A 21,301-nucleotide genomic window follows, 5' to 3' on the forward strand; every position below is an offset into this window, starting at 1 on the left:
GGTAATACGCGAAGCAGGACAGTGTCTGAGTCATGTTCAACAATTGTTCTAATGAAAGATAGAGAGAAAAAACTTGGTGGCTTTGGTTTTTATTTCTTCTCCTCTAGGATCTTCAAGTTCACACAAAATAAAACATCACTGTTTGGTTGACCACAGTATTTCATAGGGCTAAAACATTTGTTCTATGGTTTTAACACTTGAACAGTTTAGAATTACATCTGGAGATGACTATTTGTGCAACACATCCATCTTACACAGTTCTGGTCAAATGCGGCCTTCTTTGGTAAGTGCTCGTTTAACAGGCTTTACCTGTATCTAGTTCTTTCCAGAATAAAAATACAAAAAACTGGTTCCATGTATTTTTAAAAGTGGGATGTTAGAGTACTCTAGACTTCTTTTAATCTCTAAAACACTTAGTGTGATTTTCATTTATCCCCAATCTTCCACAAGAGCTTTTCATTTATCCCCAATCTTTCACAAGAGCTTTTCATTTATCCCCAATCTTTCACAAGAGCTCTTCATTAATCCCCAATCTTTCACAAGAGCTTTTCATTTATCCCCAATCTTCCACAAGAGTTTGGTTTTTTTTTTCCCCTTTTGGTTTTTTTGACCTTTATTTTCTTGGGGTTTGGGGGGATTTTTTTGTTGTTTTGTTTGGGTTTTATAGTATCTGTAAGATCTGCTAACGGGGAAGTTAGCAACCAAAATTGAAAATGAGATTTTATCTCAAATATGTGTAACATTTTCATACCATCACAGTAAGGAAGAATCCCTCAGTAGGGTATAATATTTGGCTGCAGCTATTTGAGTGATCTGAAGGAAGTACTTATTTTTTAACTCTGCAGGGAAGCTTGAAAGTGGCTCAATTTATTCTTACAGTTCTCTTTAATTCACAGGAAGAAGCAATACATTTTTAAAATGTTTATTCAGCTTCAGGCATCTTTTCTAAAGATACCTGTAGTATATTCGACATACATCTTCCCTCACTCCTTCAAACACACTTAAGCTTTGAGGTAATTTAGGACGAAATATAAGAACACTTTAAAAAAATAAAAGCAAGAGATCAGTTATAAAAAAATCAGGCAGGATAAATAGAAAAATATTCTGTTTTTCACTATGAATATTTTCAGCATAATGCACTCAAAAAGCAAAATAATCAAGTCACTAAGTCCAAAACTATGTGTATTTCTCAAGCAAAACTGACCCTAGCAAGCATTTCACCTGAGTTTACGTTTCAGGGATTGGGCCCATAGCAATAGAGAAGACAAAGCATATGGGGCAGATTGTCCCATGCCATTCTACCCCTTACTCAGAGGGGTACAGGAAGGAATGGCGGGGGGGGGGGGGGGGGGAGTTAAAAAAAACCAAAATGTTAAACCTTGTCTTGCTGGCTTCCATGTGGGCAAAACATGGTCACTACAGCAGCATCTCCATTCGTGCCTGTCAGCCAGTACTGACTCTGCCAGCATTATGTTATCTGCACAAAGGAACTTATAACTAGGAAGATTTTGGGATATGTTAGCAATGGTGTCCTGCTGTCCCAGAGGGATCTTTCAGTTTGAGGAGTGTGTTCCAGAGATGCAAGGCACTTGCTGGGAAGATCTGAGACGAAGCCTATGAGTTTAGAAATGGTCCTCTGCCCATTCAATAAGGGTTGCCACACATTCTCCATGAGATAATTCCAAAGGAATTCTGATTTAAAATGTGGCATCTTCTGGCACACATGATTATTCCTTTGGGAAAGCATGATTCACCTTCTCATTTATATGTTACACTGGAAGACTGCAATACTCTAAGTAAGATATTTTTACAGTTGTGAAGATAACATTTTGGGAATGACATAGGCAATGCAAGTTATAGTTCTTCAGGCTGAATGAAAAAAGCTAATCGGAGTCTTCATCATCGAGGTATTCCTCTGCATTACTTAATGTTCGGACTGTACCTGGAAAGAAACAAAGCCCTCTCTTAATCCAGGATAAAAATCAAGAAAAGCCTCACATTTGCAATGCTTGCAAACCAGCATCTGAGAAATGTGGCTCCTCTATCATTTACAGATGTTAGGGCTACACAAATGGGGCTGTAAATCTGGGTCTCAAAGGTAGGGCTAAGCCAGTAATCACATCTCCTACATATGAGACTTAGTCTGTTTGTGAACTGTAAGAGCCATCTTCTGGCTCCTTGAAGCCTGTACAGCAGAGCTTCAACACTTTAATTCTATTTTCTGTAGATATATTACAGTTAAATTGCAAAGGAAAGGATCGGTGAGCTGGTGGAAGAGCCTCTATGATATTATTCTGAGTGCCTTGCTGGCTGCCCTTCTCTGCTTCAAAATCAAATACTTTCAATCTATGCTCTCCCCTCCCTCTCTTCTCCTCTTTGTTTTTTCCTGAATAAGAATTCTTAGATCTACTTTATGAGCTTTTGTTTTTGAAAGATAGTAAGCAGAAAACAGGTGTATTGAAGTATATTCACTAGATGTGCAGCAGTGTCTGCAAAACTGCATCTACCTTTGGGACTCTACAAAGATAAGCAGCAAGGGCTTTTTGTCATAGATGATTATTTGCCTATAAATTTTCAAACATACGGAAATAGGAATATGGATTATGTTGTACAACAGAGAGTCAGAATCCACAAGATCCTAGTCAGTCATAGCTTTGCAGTAACATATTAAAACAAAGTATTAAAAGTATCAGGTGCAGACAACAAGACTGACATGATTCACAGAAGTGATAACCACATTATCCTAGACTTCTAGAAGAAAAATGAGTACATTTAAAACTGACTTGATCAACTGTTTTGATAGAAGAAATCTAAGAGGTTTTTTCCTTTTTGAGTAGGAGAAGCAGCGGAAGAAAGGGGAGGAAGAGAAAGGGGAGGAAGAGAAAAGGGAGGAAGAGAAAAGGGAGGAAGAGAAAAGGGAGGAAGAGAAAAGGGAGGAAGAGAAAAGGGAGGAAGAGAAAAGGGAGGAAGAAAGCCGTGTGCTCAAGAGGCCATACTTCAGGAAAAGACAAATCACATTTCTTCTGTATAACATTTGTCCCCTCATTCAGGAGCAAAAATGACATGTTTTTTGCATTTGTATGACAAGATTTCAGTAACTTTTGTTTCACAGAATACACTTCAGCAATCATGACATTAGAACGTGAACATGTAAAACACAAAACCAAACATTAAGTGGAGGCACAGTAAGCTCTTTGAATAAACAAAATGTTTTATAGATGGACTATGGTAAGAGCCATATCTAAACAGGAACAGATTTGAAACCAGGGACAGGAAGACTACTGCTGTAGGAGTGAATCTCTGAAAAAGAACAATCATTTCACTCACAGATTTTGGAAATATAGCAATGCAGAATCAATAGACACACAGGAATGAAATATGAGTATGACATGAGTAAAAATAACCCAGAAAAAAAACTAAATACAAAAAAGTATACAGATCAGTGGGGTCTCAGAGATTATAAAAGGCTAAATTATGACAGAAAAACAAACAAGGAACCTAATACTGAAACTGCAGTTACACTGAGAACATCAGCTCTTAAATCAAGGCAAATAAGAAAATATAGTGTGCAAGTGATAGATTGAATGACTAAGCATGAAAGATGAAACAAAATTCAGAAGGAGCAAAGCAAATGCACCGAAAAGTAGAAGCTGTTACCTAGTATCAGAAAATGAAACATTAATCCAATTATTAGGGATATCAGAACAAAGAATACTCCTGTACCAGCTGCCTACAACTGACAGGCAAAGATGAAATATGTGTTCCTAACAGGGATTAACTAGCATTAGAAAAAAATACAGAAACAGAAGAAATTCTGCCCTTTGTTACAACTGCTTTCTTCAGAGTCAAAACCGATGGAAATAATTTGTCAAGGTTTTATGGGAAATCCTGACATTACCTCTATCAAAAAGCTGTCATTATTTCTGCCTCAACTGCTCTTCTTGGCCTTCTAAAGCTGAGGCCAGCTATTCCACCATTTAATTTCCACAACCGCTAACCACCCACAGGTTAGCACCCCCTCTGATCTTGCTAGCCCTGTGACAATACAGTCACTAGATGATACGTCCCACAGATACAAGCTGTAACTCTGCCTGTGTTCTTAAATAATTTCTCATTTAATGTGTAATTCACCTAGGACTTCCACTCTAACTTCAGCCTCCTAAAGCCACAGGTAATATTAATTACACAATACTGAACACTTCAGTTTTTGTTCAGCTTTTCAAAATAGCCTTGTATCTCTTTAACTCTTGTACAAGGACACCATGCTATTAAGAGAAGGCAAGTGGGAGGCAGTTGAGACTATTTTCATAAACACCTGAAAGCATTCTTTATTTCTCTATTAGAGACTCACTCAGAGAGAAATATGATCAAGAATTTTTTTTAAAAATAGCCATAAGAAAATAAAAGTGGACTGTCTGTTGTTTATTTGGCTTAGTTTGAAGGAATAGACAGGTGTAAGAGGGAATATAATACATCATTTTACTCTCATACCCCATTCCTTGTGGTATACTGCTTTTAAAGCAGTTTCCACCCTTGTTTTCTCTGATTCTTCACTCTGAAGGGTCTGTCTTCTATTTACGTCCTTTCCCTTACTATATCCACATCTTCTGAACTCTTTCCTCTTGCTGACCAAGACAGCATTTCGTGTGTAATCAGCAACACTGAATGTGATAAACCACAAGTCTCTATCGCAGCTCCACTGAATTAAGCCTCTCAAGTGAACCATTTCAAACACAACTCTTAGCCCATGTAGCTATTAAGTGGTTTTTATGGCTACCAACACATTGATAATTGATCAAAACACCAAGTGTCCTTTAGAAAGGAAAAATGTATCAGAATAACAAAACCTGAAATACCTGCACTCTGTTTCTTCTTAAGCAGGGAAGCACAAGCTGCATTGGTCGCCATGTCTAAAGCCAGCTTCTTCTCGTTGTTCTTCAGATCTGCTCTTGCCCCTTCGTAACAGAAAATTTTCATCATGAGTCACTGTTCCAGCTATTTCTTAAGCAACAGTATTATGATATGAGTTTCAGTAGCATGGGCAGAACAGTAATGGACTCTCATCTGTGGACTGCTCTGAAGCAGACTAAAAGCTATGGATGCTCTTCCACAAGCTGCAGTTAACTAAGGAACTAGCTGGCTCCTCTCCCTTTCCAGGAGACAGATGTCATTGCTGTTCTGGGCTTAAGTGCCTAATTTTGACTGCAAAACAGGATGAAATTTATCTTGAGCAGATGAGGTGTCTACTTGCCAAACAGCTGCCAGAATTTTCTGCAAGGCTAATAAAGTCAGGCAGGTAAGCTGGCTAAGGTGTGTACAGGGTTACAGGAAAACACTTTAAAAACATACAGATTAATAAATATTCAGGAATCTAGTCTGCCACACAGATTGTTGAAACCTTGGTGAAGATCTTTACCCTTTGCCAGCAGCATCTCTACAATATCTGCATAACCTTTCCATGCAGCAGCATGCAAAGCTGTGTCTCCCAATTTGTTCTGTGAAGTTAGAAGGAAAAGAAACAGAATTAAAGCACAGCAAAAAAACTTTCAGTTCGTACCAAGGATGAATAATATCCTACCTCTGCCTGGAGGATCTGTTGGTTTAACCTACCTGTTGGTTTAACTCTAGGTTTGCCTGGGTAAACAGAACATCCACTATATCTGCAGAAAACAGTGAGGCGGAATAAGGTGAATAATTTAGTGGAAACAGAATAGGCTTTTTTGTGTGCATAGTACAAAATTGGTTAAGATTCAATGAAAGAACAACTGAATCAGCTAATGAAAATCTGTACCAGTCAGACTGCATTAAGCAAACAACTACTAGTCACAAAGAAATACTACTGCATAAAATACCCCAAACAATACAATCCTTCTGCCCTTCTTCCCACTCTGTTTCTAACAGTTACGTTGATTAGAATGCCTATTTCAACAGCAACAACAAAACACACAGTGTTTGATGGAGCTGAACCTTCCTTCTAGCTTTAACTTTTAAGAAAACTAGAATGGCACTGAAAGAATCCTGGGCTTTATTATTTACTACTGCTATCAGTCTAACAAGCAAATCCAGAAAAATAGAGAACAGTCATTTCAAATTAATTCTCTGATACCTTTGTGGCCTCCATGACATGCCCAGTACAGAGCTGTATTTCCAGCTTTGTCTAAGCCATTGACACCAACTCGATTATCCAAACACTCTCTCAACCAGCTTAGGTTGCCTGAAAGACAAATTCTGGTTTGATCATTTTTGTTTCTTTGTAAAATTAACAGAACCATTAAAGTTATGTAGCTCCTTTCTGAAGGATGTCGATCCTCCTATCAACTTATGAGGAGAAAAAGTGATCAGCAGCCACACTTAAAATTCATAAAACAACCAGTTCAAGTCATACCAAACATCTTTTCTTCCACTTCCAGAAGACCTTTAGATCCCTATGTAGTTAAATGGATGGTACTAAACTCTTCCGTTTACACAATCTCAGAGCGCCAATTCCACCAGGCCGTAAAACAGCTCAGCCTCTGAAAGCTGCAAAACCTACCAGATAACTTGTTCAATATATTGGACAACTAAACCAGACAGGACATCTTCATTCTAAATATATCATTATTTTGGCAGAAAACAAAAAAATTCTTCTTTAGCATTACGCAACTACAACCGAAATCACACTTACCACGTTTGGCAGCTTCATGCAATGGGTTATCAATAGACTCAGCTTGCTCTGCCACTGAAATGAAACAGAGAGTAAATTCTAACTGCTTCTGGAACTGAATGGATAATCATGACCTCTGTAGAAAAAAACTTTCATTTATTCCAGAAGAACCAGTAATGCATATTTGATTCCAATGTGAAAAGGGATTGGTCAACTAGTCGATGCACTTCGATGTCCTATGTATGGGAAAGCAATTCAGAGAAAAGCTTGTGAAAACTTCAAAGAACAGCATCAAATGGATAAGTGGTTGCAAGCTACCAGGAATCTAGAAATATTTCATCAACTGTTCCTTCCCTTTCTACATTTGTAAGATGGTTTTGAAGAGTTGCCTGTGGCCAGGCTTTCAACCTAAAGTTTGCCATCTGAAGTTACAAGGAATTATTTCCAGGGGGTCTGTGAAGTGTAACTAAAAAAATCTAGTCAACAGGCTTCCTATTTGTTTTATGGAGATTTTTTATTTTCCCTGGAAAACTGTCAGGAGGTCTGCAAATCAAAACTGCTTAAACAACAAATGTAGTGATGGCCATATTGAAGTTCAGGCTTCCACAGACCTTTTCTCCATCTCACAAGTTCTAGGTTTTACTAGAGAGAAGAAGCAAACAGCAGGCAAATATAATGTATCAGTTATCACAAATAAAAATCTCATGACTGTTGTGGCCTGTCCAGATCTTTTCTTACTTTGGTATGTATTCCTCCCAAAATGCTTGTAATTGCAAGATATCACGTGCTTATCTCTGTCAGTAAAATATTAAAGCAAATGCTAGATTCTGATACTTCATTAAAAAAACAAATCGTGCAAACAATCATCAGAATCCTAAAGCAGAGCGCAAGAAGCCAGTCCCAGCACAGACAGCCATCACAGAAGCAGAACATTCAAGTCATATTGAGCAGTGACACATTGTTGTGCACAGCAGAAAGAATTAACACCTACAACACTGTCTCAAAAGCATAGAAATAACCTTTTTCTTTAGAAAATTCTTGTCAGAAGTTCAGTAATAAGTATTTTTAATGCAGATAACGCAGATTCTGTCTTGATAAGCTTTTCCATTCACAAGATCACCGTTTCTTGAAGTCCAGCAGATGGAGCACAAGACCCCACCAAGACTCAGTTGTTTCTGGTCTATCTTCACCCTTCACAAAAAAGGTTGTAGAAGAGCACAGGAGATCACAGTGTGTCAATGGTTAAGACTGAACATAGGGAGTCCTAATGGTGGCAGCCAGTGGAAGCAGGCCTGTGGGGATTCTGCACAGCTTGTCTAAATCAGAAGACATATTCCTGGCTCCCTTCGTTGTTAGAGTCTGCGGAGGTTTCTGTTCTGCTTACCCAGGAAATTTTTGCAAATATCCAGACAGAGACATCACCACCACCCTGCTTTCCTATCCAGTCTTACATGGAAATAAAACTGTTGCTCAGATAACTTGTTGGTAAAGCACTCTGGAAGCAACTTTTCCAAATTATCTCAATGGGAACACAAACTGAATTTATAAATTGTTGATTTTATTTTAAATACCACACACTTCGATGGTGAAAAGAAATCTGAGTGTAAGTAAGCATGTGTAAACTATTCTTCTTGTATATAAGAGTATGTAACACCTCTGGCAGATGGCAAGAGTAGAATCAGTCTGGAAATCACAAACTAAAGTGTAATTTGATGCCATGATCTCAATAACTGCAGCACAGGCTTCTATTCACCTATTTCTACTAACTGCAAGTCAGGGCAGGGACTCATAGCACTGCTACCGTAACATCTCCTATCAAAGAAGGGATAACACGAAGCAATCACAGTAACTACCATATTAGCAGTCTGGACTTAGTCTGTCGTGCAACACTACTACTCTGCCTACATTTCCTGGGAGGACTTGGAAAGATTGTGCTGTGTTATCTGTACTCATGACTTTTCAAAGTGATTTTAGTTGAACCTGAAAAAGCAATTTCTGTTCAGTCCAAACAGGTATGGGATATTTAATGTGGTGCGATCCCCAGGAAACAATGTTTTCTGAGGCTGAATATATTTGTTAAAGAGCAAAAAGTTCCACCAACTCTATTTCGCAGTTGGAAAAGAAAAAATAATCAAAGGACTTCTACAAAATTCTCACAATCTGTTCTAGCTTCCTGTCTGTATGGAGATTTACATAACAATTTCAGTATGATTATCTATCTCCGTAAGAAGACACACCACACTGTATCACAGCTACTAAAGGCTGTGGCTGTCCATCTTTAGGTCTACTTGAAAAAAAAAGGCAACATACAGACTAAGGAACATAGCCAAGATACTGCTAAAGAAATCTTTAAAATGGCAATACATTCATTAAGGGTATCAAGAATACAAGCCTATCAGTTTCATGTGCCGTTTGTAAAAACATCCTTTAGATCCAAGCATTATTCCTCTCAAAACTGTGAACAGATACTGCTGTTACTTGCACAAAAACAAGAAACATGAACACCCTAAGTTACAAAAATATAACACAGCCTGTCCACTGCTGATGTACAGTGGTGACTGATATTACAGATGTATTCTGAAATTCTCTGGTAGAGGACTGTTAAATGCCAATACTGTGATCAGCTTCGAAAGTGCTGTTATTTTTATTTAGTGATTTTCTTTGATTGTGAATGATCTTACAAAGAGAAAATATTCTAGACATTACCATAGTTGCTTGGAATTAGTCCAGTTCTCCCTTTGCAAGTTCCTTTCCACCAATTTGTATCACTCTGAAGAGAAAAGGGAAAATATTTTAGAAGGGATATGCTTAGAAGGGATAGGCATCCTACAAGTATTCAGTCTGTATGGGATGTCTTAGACTCACCATGTCTGAGATATAAATGATATCTCCTTCTTCAAAGTACAGTTCATCTGGCTTAAAACAAAAAAAATTGAAAAAGGAAGAGTAAAGAAAAACCTGAATGTTTGTACTTAGGTAAAACAAATACCTGGATAAGCAGAGTATATACAGCTCTCCTTTCAAATGAACAATAACTCAAATTCTCTAGCAACTAGACAACAGCCTGACAGTCTTTCATAGTGTAGTTTGACTTGCCTGCAGCTTAACTTTTTGGATCTGTGTCCTTCCTGACAATTAAAGGGAAAGACTGTGGCCTTTCTAACAGAACACTATGCAAAAAAAGCAGTGAAATGTATATTCTGTTTGTTAACTTCATCTCATTTTTTGGTTTGTCCCAGTTCATCAGTTCTCTCTTAGTTCTCAACTATCTTTGTGGCCTTCAGAAGAAAAGAAAAAAAAATCACTTAGATTGCTGATCTTAAGATTGCAGGTACCTGATGCTAGAGAATAAAGCTTGCTGAAGTTAAAAAAGGAGAGTAATGATTATTCAGGCAGTATTAGTCACATTAAGAACCAATATCCAGCATCAGGCTTTTTCACTGAAAACACAGTACAGCAAGTCTAAAAGGCTGACTCTAGCAGAACTGAAGTTATTTTAGACAAGATTAAAATTAAGTTTTCAAAACTGTAAAATCTAGATGTACTTACCGTTCTGGGCTCAAATGTGTACAGGGCCCTGAACACTTTAACCTGCCCTAAAAAAGAAAAAAAAAAACCCAAACAGTATCAGTATCACGCCTTCTAAACACAGCATATGCATACAGCCCTCAAATCCAAATAACTTCCTTTTCTTAACCCTGAAAGCTGCTTCCTGAATGAACTTGTCCTGTGCGTCCGTCGTGGAAAATCTTGCTGAAGACTCAACCCAGCAGCAGGGGTTCTGAAGGAAATGGGCCAACTGGTCAGCTGCCTCTTGTGTACAGCTAACACAGTCTAAATAGCTCACCGTGCAAGTTAGCTAAAGTGTTGACATTGTTTTCTCTGGCAAAATGAATCATATGCATCCACACACACTCACACATACTGTATATATTTTTATTAATAATATCAGATTTGTTAAATGATACAGAATTAAGGAAAGAATAAACAAACAAAACAATGACCAATGTCTGTAACATATTCTCATTCTTACTTGTTACTGATTAAGAAAATAAAGCAGTAGCACAGAAATCCTTGTGTTTAAGAAAAATGACAAATGGTCACCAATTCCTATTTATGGAATGTGCAACTGACATGGTTTTCTGTTCAGATGTTTAAAATCAGATATAGTGCTCACAATTCTATGATGTGGGCAACATTTATCTTAATAGGGCAGTAGCAGTATCCAAGCAAAGAAAAGACAACCTTAAAGGAGAGAGATTCAAATATAATTGCATAAGCTGCAAAATAAGCATCCCTGTATTGGTTTTCAAAAACTCCACAAAGGTATGTTTCAAGACCAGCAAGCACAAATATGAGTACAGAAGAAACATATATCTTAAATAATTTTATTAGCTGAACTGCTGAGGCCCACTGAACTCCATGGAGAAATATATTATGCAGATTGTTCTGTACTGTTTCATTTAGACATTTAGTTTAAAATATCTGAAGTCTTAAGTACGTAAGTTTGTTTACTTTTAAATACCTTAAGTATGCAGCTGTATTTCAGGTTCTTGCACTACACTTCACATGTTTACATAGATTGACTTGTGATTGTCCATCAAGACATCAGGACAATGCACTTAACCACAGGCTATTTTGTATCCTCAGAAAACTGATGAACTTACTGCCAAAGGCTAGTAAGGTACAATGAAGTGTGCAAGTACAAAATTTTGGGTACTATGTTATACAGAGACGACTAAGTAACAAGAGAGTAGTTTTCCTTATTTCTAAAGAATAAGCCTTTCCATTTCTGTAAAAAAGAACCACTGTTAGAAATTTTTGTGTCTGCTTTTTATTGGATGTAGTATTCATTATCCCAGTGTCTAAAAGCCTACACACAACAGTGAACATTTTAGAAAGTTAACTTACGGGCTTTAGAAATGTCAGTCTAAATGTATATAGGCTCAGGTATATATATATAGAAAGGAGACTGGTACTGAACTGTGTAAGCTGCCATTCTGCAGCAAACCACACAGTCTTAGGGTGGCTCTTAAAAATTTTTTTCAAATGCCTCTGGATATTCCCTATAAAGAGGCATGCCACAGCACATGTTTATGAAGTAGTATTTACCAAGGCATGACTAACAAGTAAAATATTTCTGTAGTCCTCTGTCTCGGCTTTTTGGCGGCTAAGTGTATGTAAAAGTATAACCATAAAATTAATCCATGTAAACTTTCCAGATTGCCAAATGCATGCAGACACTGTACATATGATTTTTCTTCCAACTTGTGACTGTATCCCATGCTCTTCCAGATCTTAATTTTTAGTAATATCATAAAATTTCAATTTGACTTTGCTGGTTCTCTCTCACACACAGCAGCCATTTCGTGGACATAAAAGGTCACATACTTTTCAGAATTTTGCCTCAGAAACTAAATACATCCACTGTGGCAACAGCTAAAAAGGTTGAAATCTCTGTCGTATTCATCACCCTTATAGACAGTAAAGTGTCCTACACGTTAGAGCTTCAGAATGAAATGTGTGAACTGCAGCTGTGGAGAAAAGAAATAAACAAAAAAGGACCGGGGCGGGGGGCGGGGAGGAGGGGAAGGAAAAGAGATGACAAAACAGGATGGGTGACATAGAATACTGTCCCTTCTCCTTGGCTTTGTTACGTAGATGACAGAAAAATGCAAGCTAGAACTGCATACTGACAACTTTGGTGGCTGTAACCATCACCCACAACTTAATCAAGGCTTTATTTAAGTAAAAGAAGGAAATGGATAACAAAAAGGAAGAATAAGATATATTAAAAGGGTAAGTGGGAAAATGGCAGAAGACAGGGAAAAGCAAGAAATATAGATTTGTGTGTTGTTTGTTTTTCCTGTAGTAAGGTACTGCATCTGTGTCAACAGGTTTTTCTAAAACTAAGAGGAGGAAAAGAAGAATGGAAACACTGATACTGATAGAAGCATTGCTGACAATGTTGTTTAAACAAAAGGCAAGTCATGGTTGGACTTTTTTGAGTTTTGCTGGGATTTTTTTAATCTATATAAATGAAACAGAGAGTTAGTTACTTCCCCAAATGTCAAGCTGTGGTGTCAAACACAGCACAACACATTCTAAACATTCTCCTGTGATGAAATACAAAGTACAAATTTGCATCTACAGAACTGCATTAATTTTACATTAATGTAAAATGTAAACCAGACATTACGTTAATGTCTGGTCAACGTTAATTTTACAGCACCTTATACGGGAATTAAACACTAGTCATTACTGGCACCAATATTTTAATATTTCTTGATAAACAGACGTTAAGCGTCATTATGTTGCTGCATTTACAAGCTAAGAACAACAGGACTTTAGTACTTGGAATGGTTTTTATTTGTGCCAAATTTCAATGCAAAAAAATCACTCTAGAAGATTTAAAATAACAAAATGTAAGGATGCAAAGGCCACATTAAACTTGAATACCTGTTCTGCAAATACCAACAAATTGTATTTTACTAGGCACATAAGTACCTGTAACAACTTTTATCTAGTAATGCATATCCCCTAGGCATGCAGACAGACAGAACTTGCACTGGGAAGCATCTTTTGGAATAAGCAAGAAATTAGAAAGTGCCTGAGGACCTGAACGCTTGTTCTCCCCTTTACTACCATCTCTCCACTACAAAACACATTGTAAAGTTCATCTAGAACAGAGAACTACCGCATTAGCACTGGTTTGAACTTATCAAAGTTGACTGACTGCACTTGTCCACCATGTACTTCTACAGAACAAAATAACTGTAATACAGAAGACACATGTACCTTTTTAAGATTTCAAGGCACTAGCCAAACATTAATGACTTTATTCTCAATATGGATAATAAGGGGAGTATTTCTTTTAAAAAGAAAGGACATGGAGGCAGTGATATGTTCCACAATAGACCTTTTCTTAAGTGTGGGGTACATTTAAATGGTTCTCTTTTCAATCTCAGACTTCAGCCACGAGGCTGAAGTCTCATGGAATTTGCATTAAACATCAGCAAAGCAACTATCTGACAAATAATTTTAAAAAAAGGTAACTTATTACACATACTAAACAGATACAAATACTCTTAGCATACAAATTCCCCAAGCCACAATTTATCAAACCACCCACCTGCCCACCCCCCACCCCAGCAACACAAAAGGTAAAAGAAGTCAAACTAACAATTCTCTCTAACCAGCAACATAAAACCTTATCAGGTTAAGCTGACCTCATGCCCTTCGAATTATTTTGGGTAACTTCTCCTATATACTTCTGCTTTTATGAGGAAAGGAAACAGGCAACTCAGTTTTCCAGTATGACCCTTTCACAGCTAAAGGCGTACAAGTAAAGACACTGAGGTGTTAAAATGCAGCTTAAAAATGCAGCCTCTGGTATGTACTGAACTGAAACAGGATCACTGCTGTGCTATCTAACACGAAGTAAGAAAAACTACCATTTTCCTCAAAAGACTAAAAGCTTTTTGTTTCTTTCTAGCAATTTTGAGGTTTATTTTAATTAATTGCATTATCGTTAACAGAGGATTGTTTCCAAAGAAGTGCTAAATGTTTTCACAACAAGGAGTTACTGTTTCTCTCACAGTGGTGCTTTTTCCCCCCCCCACTTCCTTTCTGTTCTTCTGTTCCCAGCTTCTCTGTACCACCACAGACACTAGCATTAAAATCCCCTTTTACTCAACTTGCCACCAAAGCATTCTCTGCTTCACTCATTTGCTTTCACTGATTAAAGGAAAAAAAAGTCCTAAGAAAATAAAAAATGCCTGCATGGCATTACTTATTCAGATGTCTGAGCTAGACTGAACTTCCAGCACCAAAGTGGAGGGAAAGCAATTTCATCAGCTGTCACTTTAATTACTTCATCAGCCAATAAAAAAGGTACTTGGTGCAAGAGCCATTTATTTTAGTTAAGTAAATAATCATGGCAGTAAGTGTTCACAGGAGCTACTAAAGCTTGGTGCCACTGGACTGATACAAGTCTTTTGTCAGCATTTCACAATCTGCTTCGCCTTCTATAGACAGACACAATCAAATCTCACTGATGGTTCTACAAATTTTCATTAGCGATATTTAGAGTGATTATCTCTAGACTACCGTAAAAATCAAAATAATTAACTTCAGATAAACAGACTCACTGGGTGTCACAAAGCACTATCAGCGCCTGTAATGCAGAGAATGGGATAATCTCTGTGCTCTAGAAAATGAGAACTGGCTACGGTCATCCATGGATAAATAAGAAAAACTTAATTCTATCAACTCTTATAAGTATTCAAGCTAATCCTGGGCTAAGCATCATCAGCCATTCTCCCCCTTGCTGCCTTAGGGCTGGAACTGGCTGAGAATCAGGTACTCTCCCTAGCACCAACTTGATTGAAAACAACTGATTTGAATTCTTACCTGTGACAAAAGGACCAAAAAGAGAAAACATGCATAAGATTTGGAATGAGAGGAAGCTACATCAGCAATCTGAAGTCACAACTTCTTGGTCAAGTGACAGTATCAAAGGTAAGCTGAAGATCAGAATCATTTGTGATAGGCTTGCAGTTTGCTTTGGTAGGTAAAGAGGTGTTCATTTATGATCTGCATGTCTCTTAGGAGATGTGCAATTTTATTACAAGGCCATTGCTGCCAGACTGAAACTTTTTTTCCATCTTCTCAGGAACTGGAAAATAAGATGCTTTACACCCAGACCTTCAAGCAGGAATAGAAGTACTGGAAACACATCTTATAGAAGTGCAGTTCGTATTCTAGCATTTTGCTCACAGCATCTTGCACACGCAATGGAGTACAACACAGCATTTAAGGACTGCTGCAACAGAGACAGAAAAAGAGTCCCCGTATTTAGAGAACCATCTTCCACTCCCAAGCAGTGCTTGCTAGAAAGAGGAAGTAAACACTGGGCATACAAATCAGAAGGGATGAAGAGGGGAGGGTGTATCAAACAAACAAAAAAACCCAGGAATCCGTTCATGAACATGTTGGAAAGAATGCAAAGAGTAGACTGGTGCCAGTGTCAATGACAAGCTGGAGTAGCCCATGAGAAATCATGGACCGCACCAGTCAGTGTCTGGAGTGGAAGGAAGAAATAGCATTTGTCTACAGAAAAATCAGAATTAATAACATTCTCACAGAAGATGTATGAGAACAATTTCACAAATGAATGCACTCACACAGTCTGATACTGCAATCTTCTACACCTTACAAATTTTATTTCTGCAAATACACAGAAGACCTTCACTTGTTTGTGGCCCCAGCATCTTGCAGTAAGAAGAGGGTTTAAGAAGTTTAAAAATCATATTGAAATCAGACTTGGAAATGTTAATTGTTCCTCTGATGTTTTTCTCCCTCACAGAGATGATGACTGCAGCACAACTCCCCACATTCACATGGTCACATCTTCCTAGCTAACACAAACCTTTCCCTGACTGCAGAAGAAATCCAAACCACCAACACCCAAGCCAAATTTAAGCTTACTGCTAAGTCCTTAGGCATACGACTCAATGCAGGTCGTCTGCTCTTTTACTGCTGTCACAGCTCCTACTTTACCTAAGAATTAAGGTGAACTTGATTGTGATTCAAACTAAATATTTATGTTCAGAATCCTATTTTTAACAGTGACAGCTACTAGTGGCTGCAAAGTCACAGACCTACTTTAAGGTAGCAACCCTTTATGTTACATATGTTACATTTCCTCCTGCCTCCCTTCTTCTCACCTGGAATAATTTAAAACTCTAATTTCCTTGGGACAAAGACTGGCCTTTCTCAATAAAATGTAAATGTTGTGTGGACTCTAGGCCAGGATTAACAAACCTTACTTTATCTGGTGAATATGAAAGTATGCAAGGTTTTTTTAAAACATTAATATACCACTTTAATCTCCCCAAAAGCTGTTGCTGCCCACCATATAAGGCTCTAATCAAAAATACATAACCAGACACTGTTCAAGGAGACAACTAGCAGACGGCAATATAGCTTGTCAAGTTCAAAGGACTCAATAAGTGACTGTCATAAGTAGAATTAACATCCCACACAATGTTTAAGAGGTGTATGAACTCTGCAAAGAATTACGTAGTTTGAGACATCAACAGGAGTTTTGAAAGATGGAGGGGAAACCCTACCCTTGTATCACATCCCCTATGATGCACCAGCCTATGGGAAAATCAAATGATACAATGGACTGCTAAAGTCTACACTGAGAGTAATCAAGGGTGGGACCTTCAAACAGTGAGCTACATATATAGCAAAAGCCACCTGGTCAGTTCATACTTGAGGATCTGCCAATTCAGCTGGCCCTACCCAATCAAAACTCCCATGTACTACAGAAAGGGATAAAGTCCGTGTACTGCACATTAAAAAACTGCTAGGGAAAACAGCCTGGGTTATTCCTGCCTCAGGCAAAGGCAAACCTGTTCGTGGGATTGGTTTTGCTCAAGAACCTGGGTGCATTTGGTGGGTGACACAGAAGGATGAGGAAGTCCGATGTGTGCCTCAAGGGAGTTTGATTTTAGAACAGAATAGCTAATAAATTGAATTACAGTATGTTAATTGCTATATAATCCTGCCAATGTATGTCATCATTACTGTAACTGTTATATGCTATATCAATGGTATTACAGTAAGAATCACTTAGATTAATGAAGAATTAACTTTAATAAAATTGAGGGAAGCGTAGTAGTGATAGAATCATAGCTGACCTCAGCATGTTACAATCCAGCACTACACACCATCCTTCCAGCACACCAATGTCACCTGCCTGCCATATTGCGCCAAAGCCCAATCCTGTTCTGCTGACTGAGCAGACTTTGAACCATCCCTCATGCCCAGAAAGACAGATAGAATCTTAAGTCATGGACTGAATGAATTCAACAGACATTTGCTAGGGATGGTCCATGGACTGCAGGAATGATATCTCTGTGTGTATTAAGAAACAAGGAAGGTGCTAGTGATTAATTTAGATGTACCAGAAAGTGTATGATATAAACACAAGGTGGATATTGTCCTGGTTTCTGCTGGGATAGAGTTAATTTTTTTCCTAGTAGCTGGTACTAGTACCTAGTGCTGCAGTTTGGATTTAGTGCGAGAATAATATTTTAGCTGATGCTGCATAGAGCTTATCCAAAGTTAAGGATTTTTTCAATTTCCCATGCTCTGCCAGGGAGCAAGTGCACCAGAAGCTAGGAGAGGGCACACTCAGGACAGCTGACCCAGACTAGCCAAAGGGATATTCCACATCACAGGACATCACGCTCAGGATATAAACTGGGCAGAGTTGGCTGGCAGGGGCAGATCCCTGCTCAAGGACAGGCTGGGCATCGGTCAGCGAGTGATGACCAATTGCATTGTGTATCGCTTGTGTTTTCTTGGGATTTCTCTCTCTCCTTTTATTATATTCATTATTATTATATTTTTACAAACATTTTATTTTAGTTATTAAACTGTTTTCATCTCAACCCATGAGTTTGGCTTTTTTTTTTCTGACTCTCTCCCCATCCCACTGGGAGGCAGAAGGAGTGAGTGAACGGATGCATGGTAGTTAGTTGCTGCCTGGGGTTAAACCATGATACACTAACAGAGAAGGAAGTTTCTGCTGTTTTCAAATCCCACTCCCCTTCTTTGTTTCTTCAACAGCAAGTCTAAATAGCAAATACAGCTAGAAAACAATAATAATTCAGAGCTCCAACACAAAAGCAAAGCCAGGTGCTTGTTTAAAAAAAAACCAACCTCTCAAAACACTGGAAATTAAAAGCCTTCTGAAGGCTCTAAAAACAATAATGACCCCTTACTTAAGGCTTAACCAACCACAGATCCCCAAAATGCTAGCTGAAGTGCTGCCAAACTTATCTGATGTTTTTCTAACATATATTGATGTCAAAAGCATCTCTCTGTAAGGAATCACAATGTGCTGTACACATCACAGGATTAACAGAAGAGCCTTCTATCAGATAAAACACTGTCATGTACTGAAGAAAACCACACTTAATGCCATAGCTACTCAGTTTTTCTCCCTTCATGGCTCCTTTTTTCCCCACCTTTTTAAAGAACTGCTAGCCATCCAATTCTAATGTCCAGCACCTCTGTGATGAACAGTGAACACTCAGTGTTTTAGAAATAATGAACAATTATTTCACTAAATATTTCCCTTCCTCTGACACCTGCTATACCTCCTTCCACATCTACCTAGCCTGCACTTCTTTTATCCCTGAATACAGTAGGAAGGACTACAGCAACCAATGTCTTGCTTTCTATCTTGAACTAAGAACTCAGCAGCAAGGCAAGCAGGTGTGCTGTTCCCTGACACAGGTTATAGCCCAGTTTATAAACTGGATACCTGACAATAGTCGGTGAAGAAAAATTAACACAGCTTGACCAAACACGCTACGGCATTCTACCAACTACAGTCTAAAAGCCAGACAGCATTAGAAGAAGACAGCATTATGCTGGTGTAGCAACTGTTTTACCACATGCAGTTCTCTTGTTTATCTGTCTTTGACCAGCACATTTTAACACCTATAACCCTGAGAGAATCAATTACAGTATCACAGGCATAACTGATATGATAGTCAAAACAAAGTCAGACATATAACTGAAATATTCTGGACTATGCTAGGAGACAGTCCGTTCCTGAAAACGGCTTGGACAAAATTTAACACAACAGCCTCCACAAGACCTTCTCTCTTCAAAAACTAGGGATTCAGCAAAATTCATCTTACTACCCTTAATCAGTTCTGAAAGCCACTACCAAGAGTGTCCTCTTCCTTCTACAGCCATTTATCTACCCATTTCCTTTTGCTGTGTCAAGCACTCATGCAGTAAACCAGCTCAGCAAGTTCATTAGACATAAAAATAACTTAGCATAAAAATCCAGAGCACTGATCCAGCTTGTCATGTCATTAAATGGAATGGAAAGGGGATGGTGGGGGACAGTGGAGAAGGTAGAGAAGCTGTCCTTTTGACAGCAGTCTCCCTTTTATCAGATCAAGCATACCACAAAACTGCACCCCAGCAAACTAGTGAGAGGCACCTAGCATTAGACATAACACAACTTGAATCCTTCAGGTTACGTAGGGCTAGAGCCTTTAAATCCTTGGTTAAATTTAACTCTTTTCTGCAAGTCAGAAAAATGAGTTATCATCTTCACTGTCAAAACGTACTCTTCTTATGTATCTGGCTGTTCAGAGCAACACCACACCCTTTGACAAGCCCACAGATTTCCTCAGAACGGGTTTTCAGCAAGAGTCCACAACAGCAGTGCTTCTATTACTCTTTTATTTCAAGTAAGCTGTTTTCAAAGAGGCTTAGCAAACTGAACAGCAGAACAAGTTCTTCCAGGGATGAACCTCTACATTCAGAAAGTTTTTAACAGAGTCTTCTTCTGTGGATAAGTCAAGACTGATGGCTTAAATGGTCTAAACTAGGTTGGGACTTGACTTCAAATTAAAAACTTTTTTAACAAGCTGTCCAGTCAAAATATTCAATTAGGTTATGTATTTAATTATTTCTAAAAGCTATCAGCATTTCAAATACTATTCTAAGCGTGAAAAATACCAAAATTCAGATGCATCAGAGAGTCATATTTTGGGAGACACTAACTAGTCTGATCTATTTAATTACATTCACAACACATTTTTAACTGTTAACTTTTCATACTGGAAGAAGATATGCAAAAATTATAAACAGCAATTGCATTTTCCACATCAAACCCTTATTTATAAAAATCCCCTAAACCTGATGGCTTAAATTTTGACAGAAGAATGTATTAAAGATGCTATTTCTACATACAAGGTTTAAAGCCATGCGACTTCCACTGACTTTTCAATGTGTTTTTAGAGAAATCTGTGATTGTTTTGGTTTTTTTTTAATTTTGCTCTTGATGTATCTGAAAAGGGTGCAGGATTATGCATCAATGACCAAACGCACTAGAAAGGGCAATGCACACATTTGTACTAGAATGTCAAAAGACACACAGAGTTTGTTGTGAATTGTACAAGGGAAAGCAGTGAGTGCCAGAGAAGAAGAAAAGGGTAACACGGGACTAGACTATAAAACTGCTTTTATGCAGTGAATATACAATGCATGAATATACTGCTAATCCACGCAACCACAGGGTAAACCTCAGAGTATTTCGATGCCCGTTTCTTAACAGGCTAAAGGGTTTCCTGTGCATTTCTGCTTCCCCTCAACAGCAGCCGCTGGCTGGGCATACCACCACGACAAGCGCCACGGACACCACAGCTCCCAGGCCACGCCTCAGAGGAGTAAGGCCTGCGCAAGACAGGGGTCCTGCCCCGGCGATGGCTCTGCCCTGGGCCATTCTCGAACCTTCTCCAAACCCGTAACAGGCGCAGGATCCCGCTCGGACACGAAGCCTCCGTGCCGAGGGCAGCTCCACGAGCCGTTCCAGGGGGGTCGCTGGTGCTACCGGCACTGAAGGGGCTGCCTCCCCCGGCGACACCGAGCAAGCGATGCGGAGGTTAATGGCGGCAGGGCGGGGAAGGGAAGGGGTAGGCGGCGCTGCCCTGCTGCCCCCGGCCGGGCTCTCTGCTCTGACAGCCCGAACCTGACTCCCAAACCGTCCACGTGTCAGCAGGCAGCGGGAGGCTCCGTGCCTCACACCGACTTCGTGCGGCTAGTAAGATGTCAGAG

The 21,301-nt window shown here is 38.7% G+C and overlaps 1 protein-coding gene across 1 annotated transcript; it reads right to left on the reverse strand.

The window, feature by feature from the left end:
- Positions 1–1,694: 1,694 nt before the first annotated feature.
- On the reverse strand, positions 1,695–10,235 carry OSTF1 (osteoclast stimulating factor 1). The gene is made up of 9 exons (XM_010136034.1): positions 10,193–10,235; positions 9,509–9,559; positions 9,350–9,413; positions 6,665–6,718; positions 6,107–6,214; positions 5,611–5,660; positions 5,417–5,495; positions 4,857–4,955; positions 1,695–1,942 (listed from the first exon to the last, which is right to left on the reverse strand). Exons 2-9 carry the CDS (start codon positions 9,509–9,511, stop codon positions 1,884–1,886), a joined length of 516 nt encoding a protein of 171 aa, XP_010134336.1. The 5' UTR covers positions 9,512–9,559; positions 10,193–10,235; the 3' UTR covers positions 1,695–1,883.
- Between the last annotated feature and the right edge of the window lie 11,066 nt (positions 10,236–21,301).

This window comes from Buceros rhinoceros, unplaced genomic scaffold, assembly GCF_000710305.1.
Source record: "Buceros rhinoceros silvestris isolate BGI_N320 unplaced genomic scaffold, ASM71030v1 scaffold23305, whole genome shotgun sequence".
In the NCBI taxonomy this organism is placed as follows: Eukaryota; Metazoa; Chordata; class Aves; order Bucerotiformes; family Bucerotidae; genus Buceros; species Buceros rhinoceros.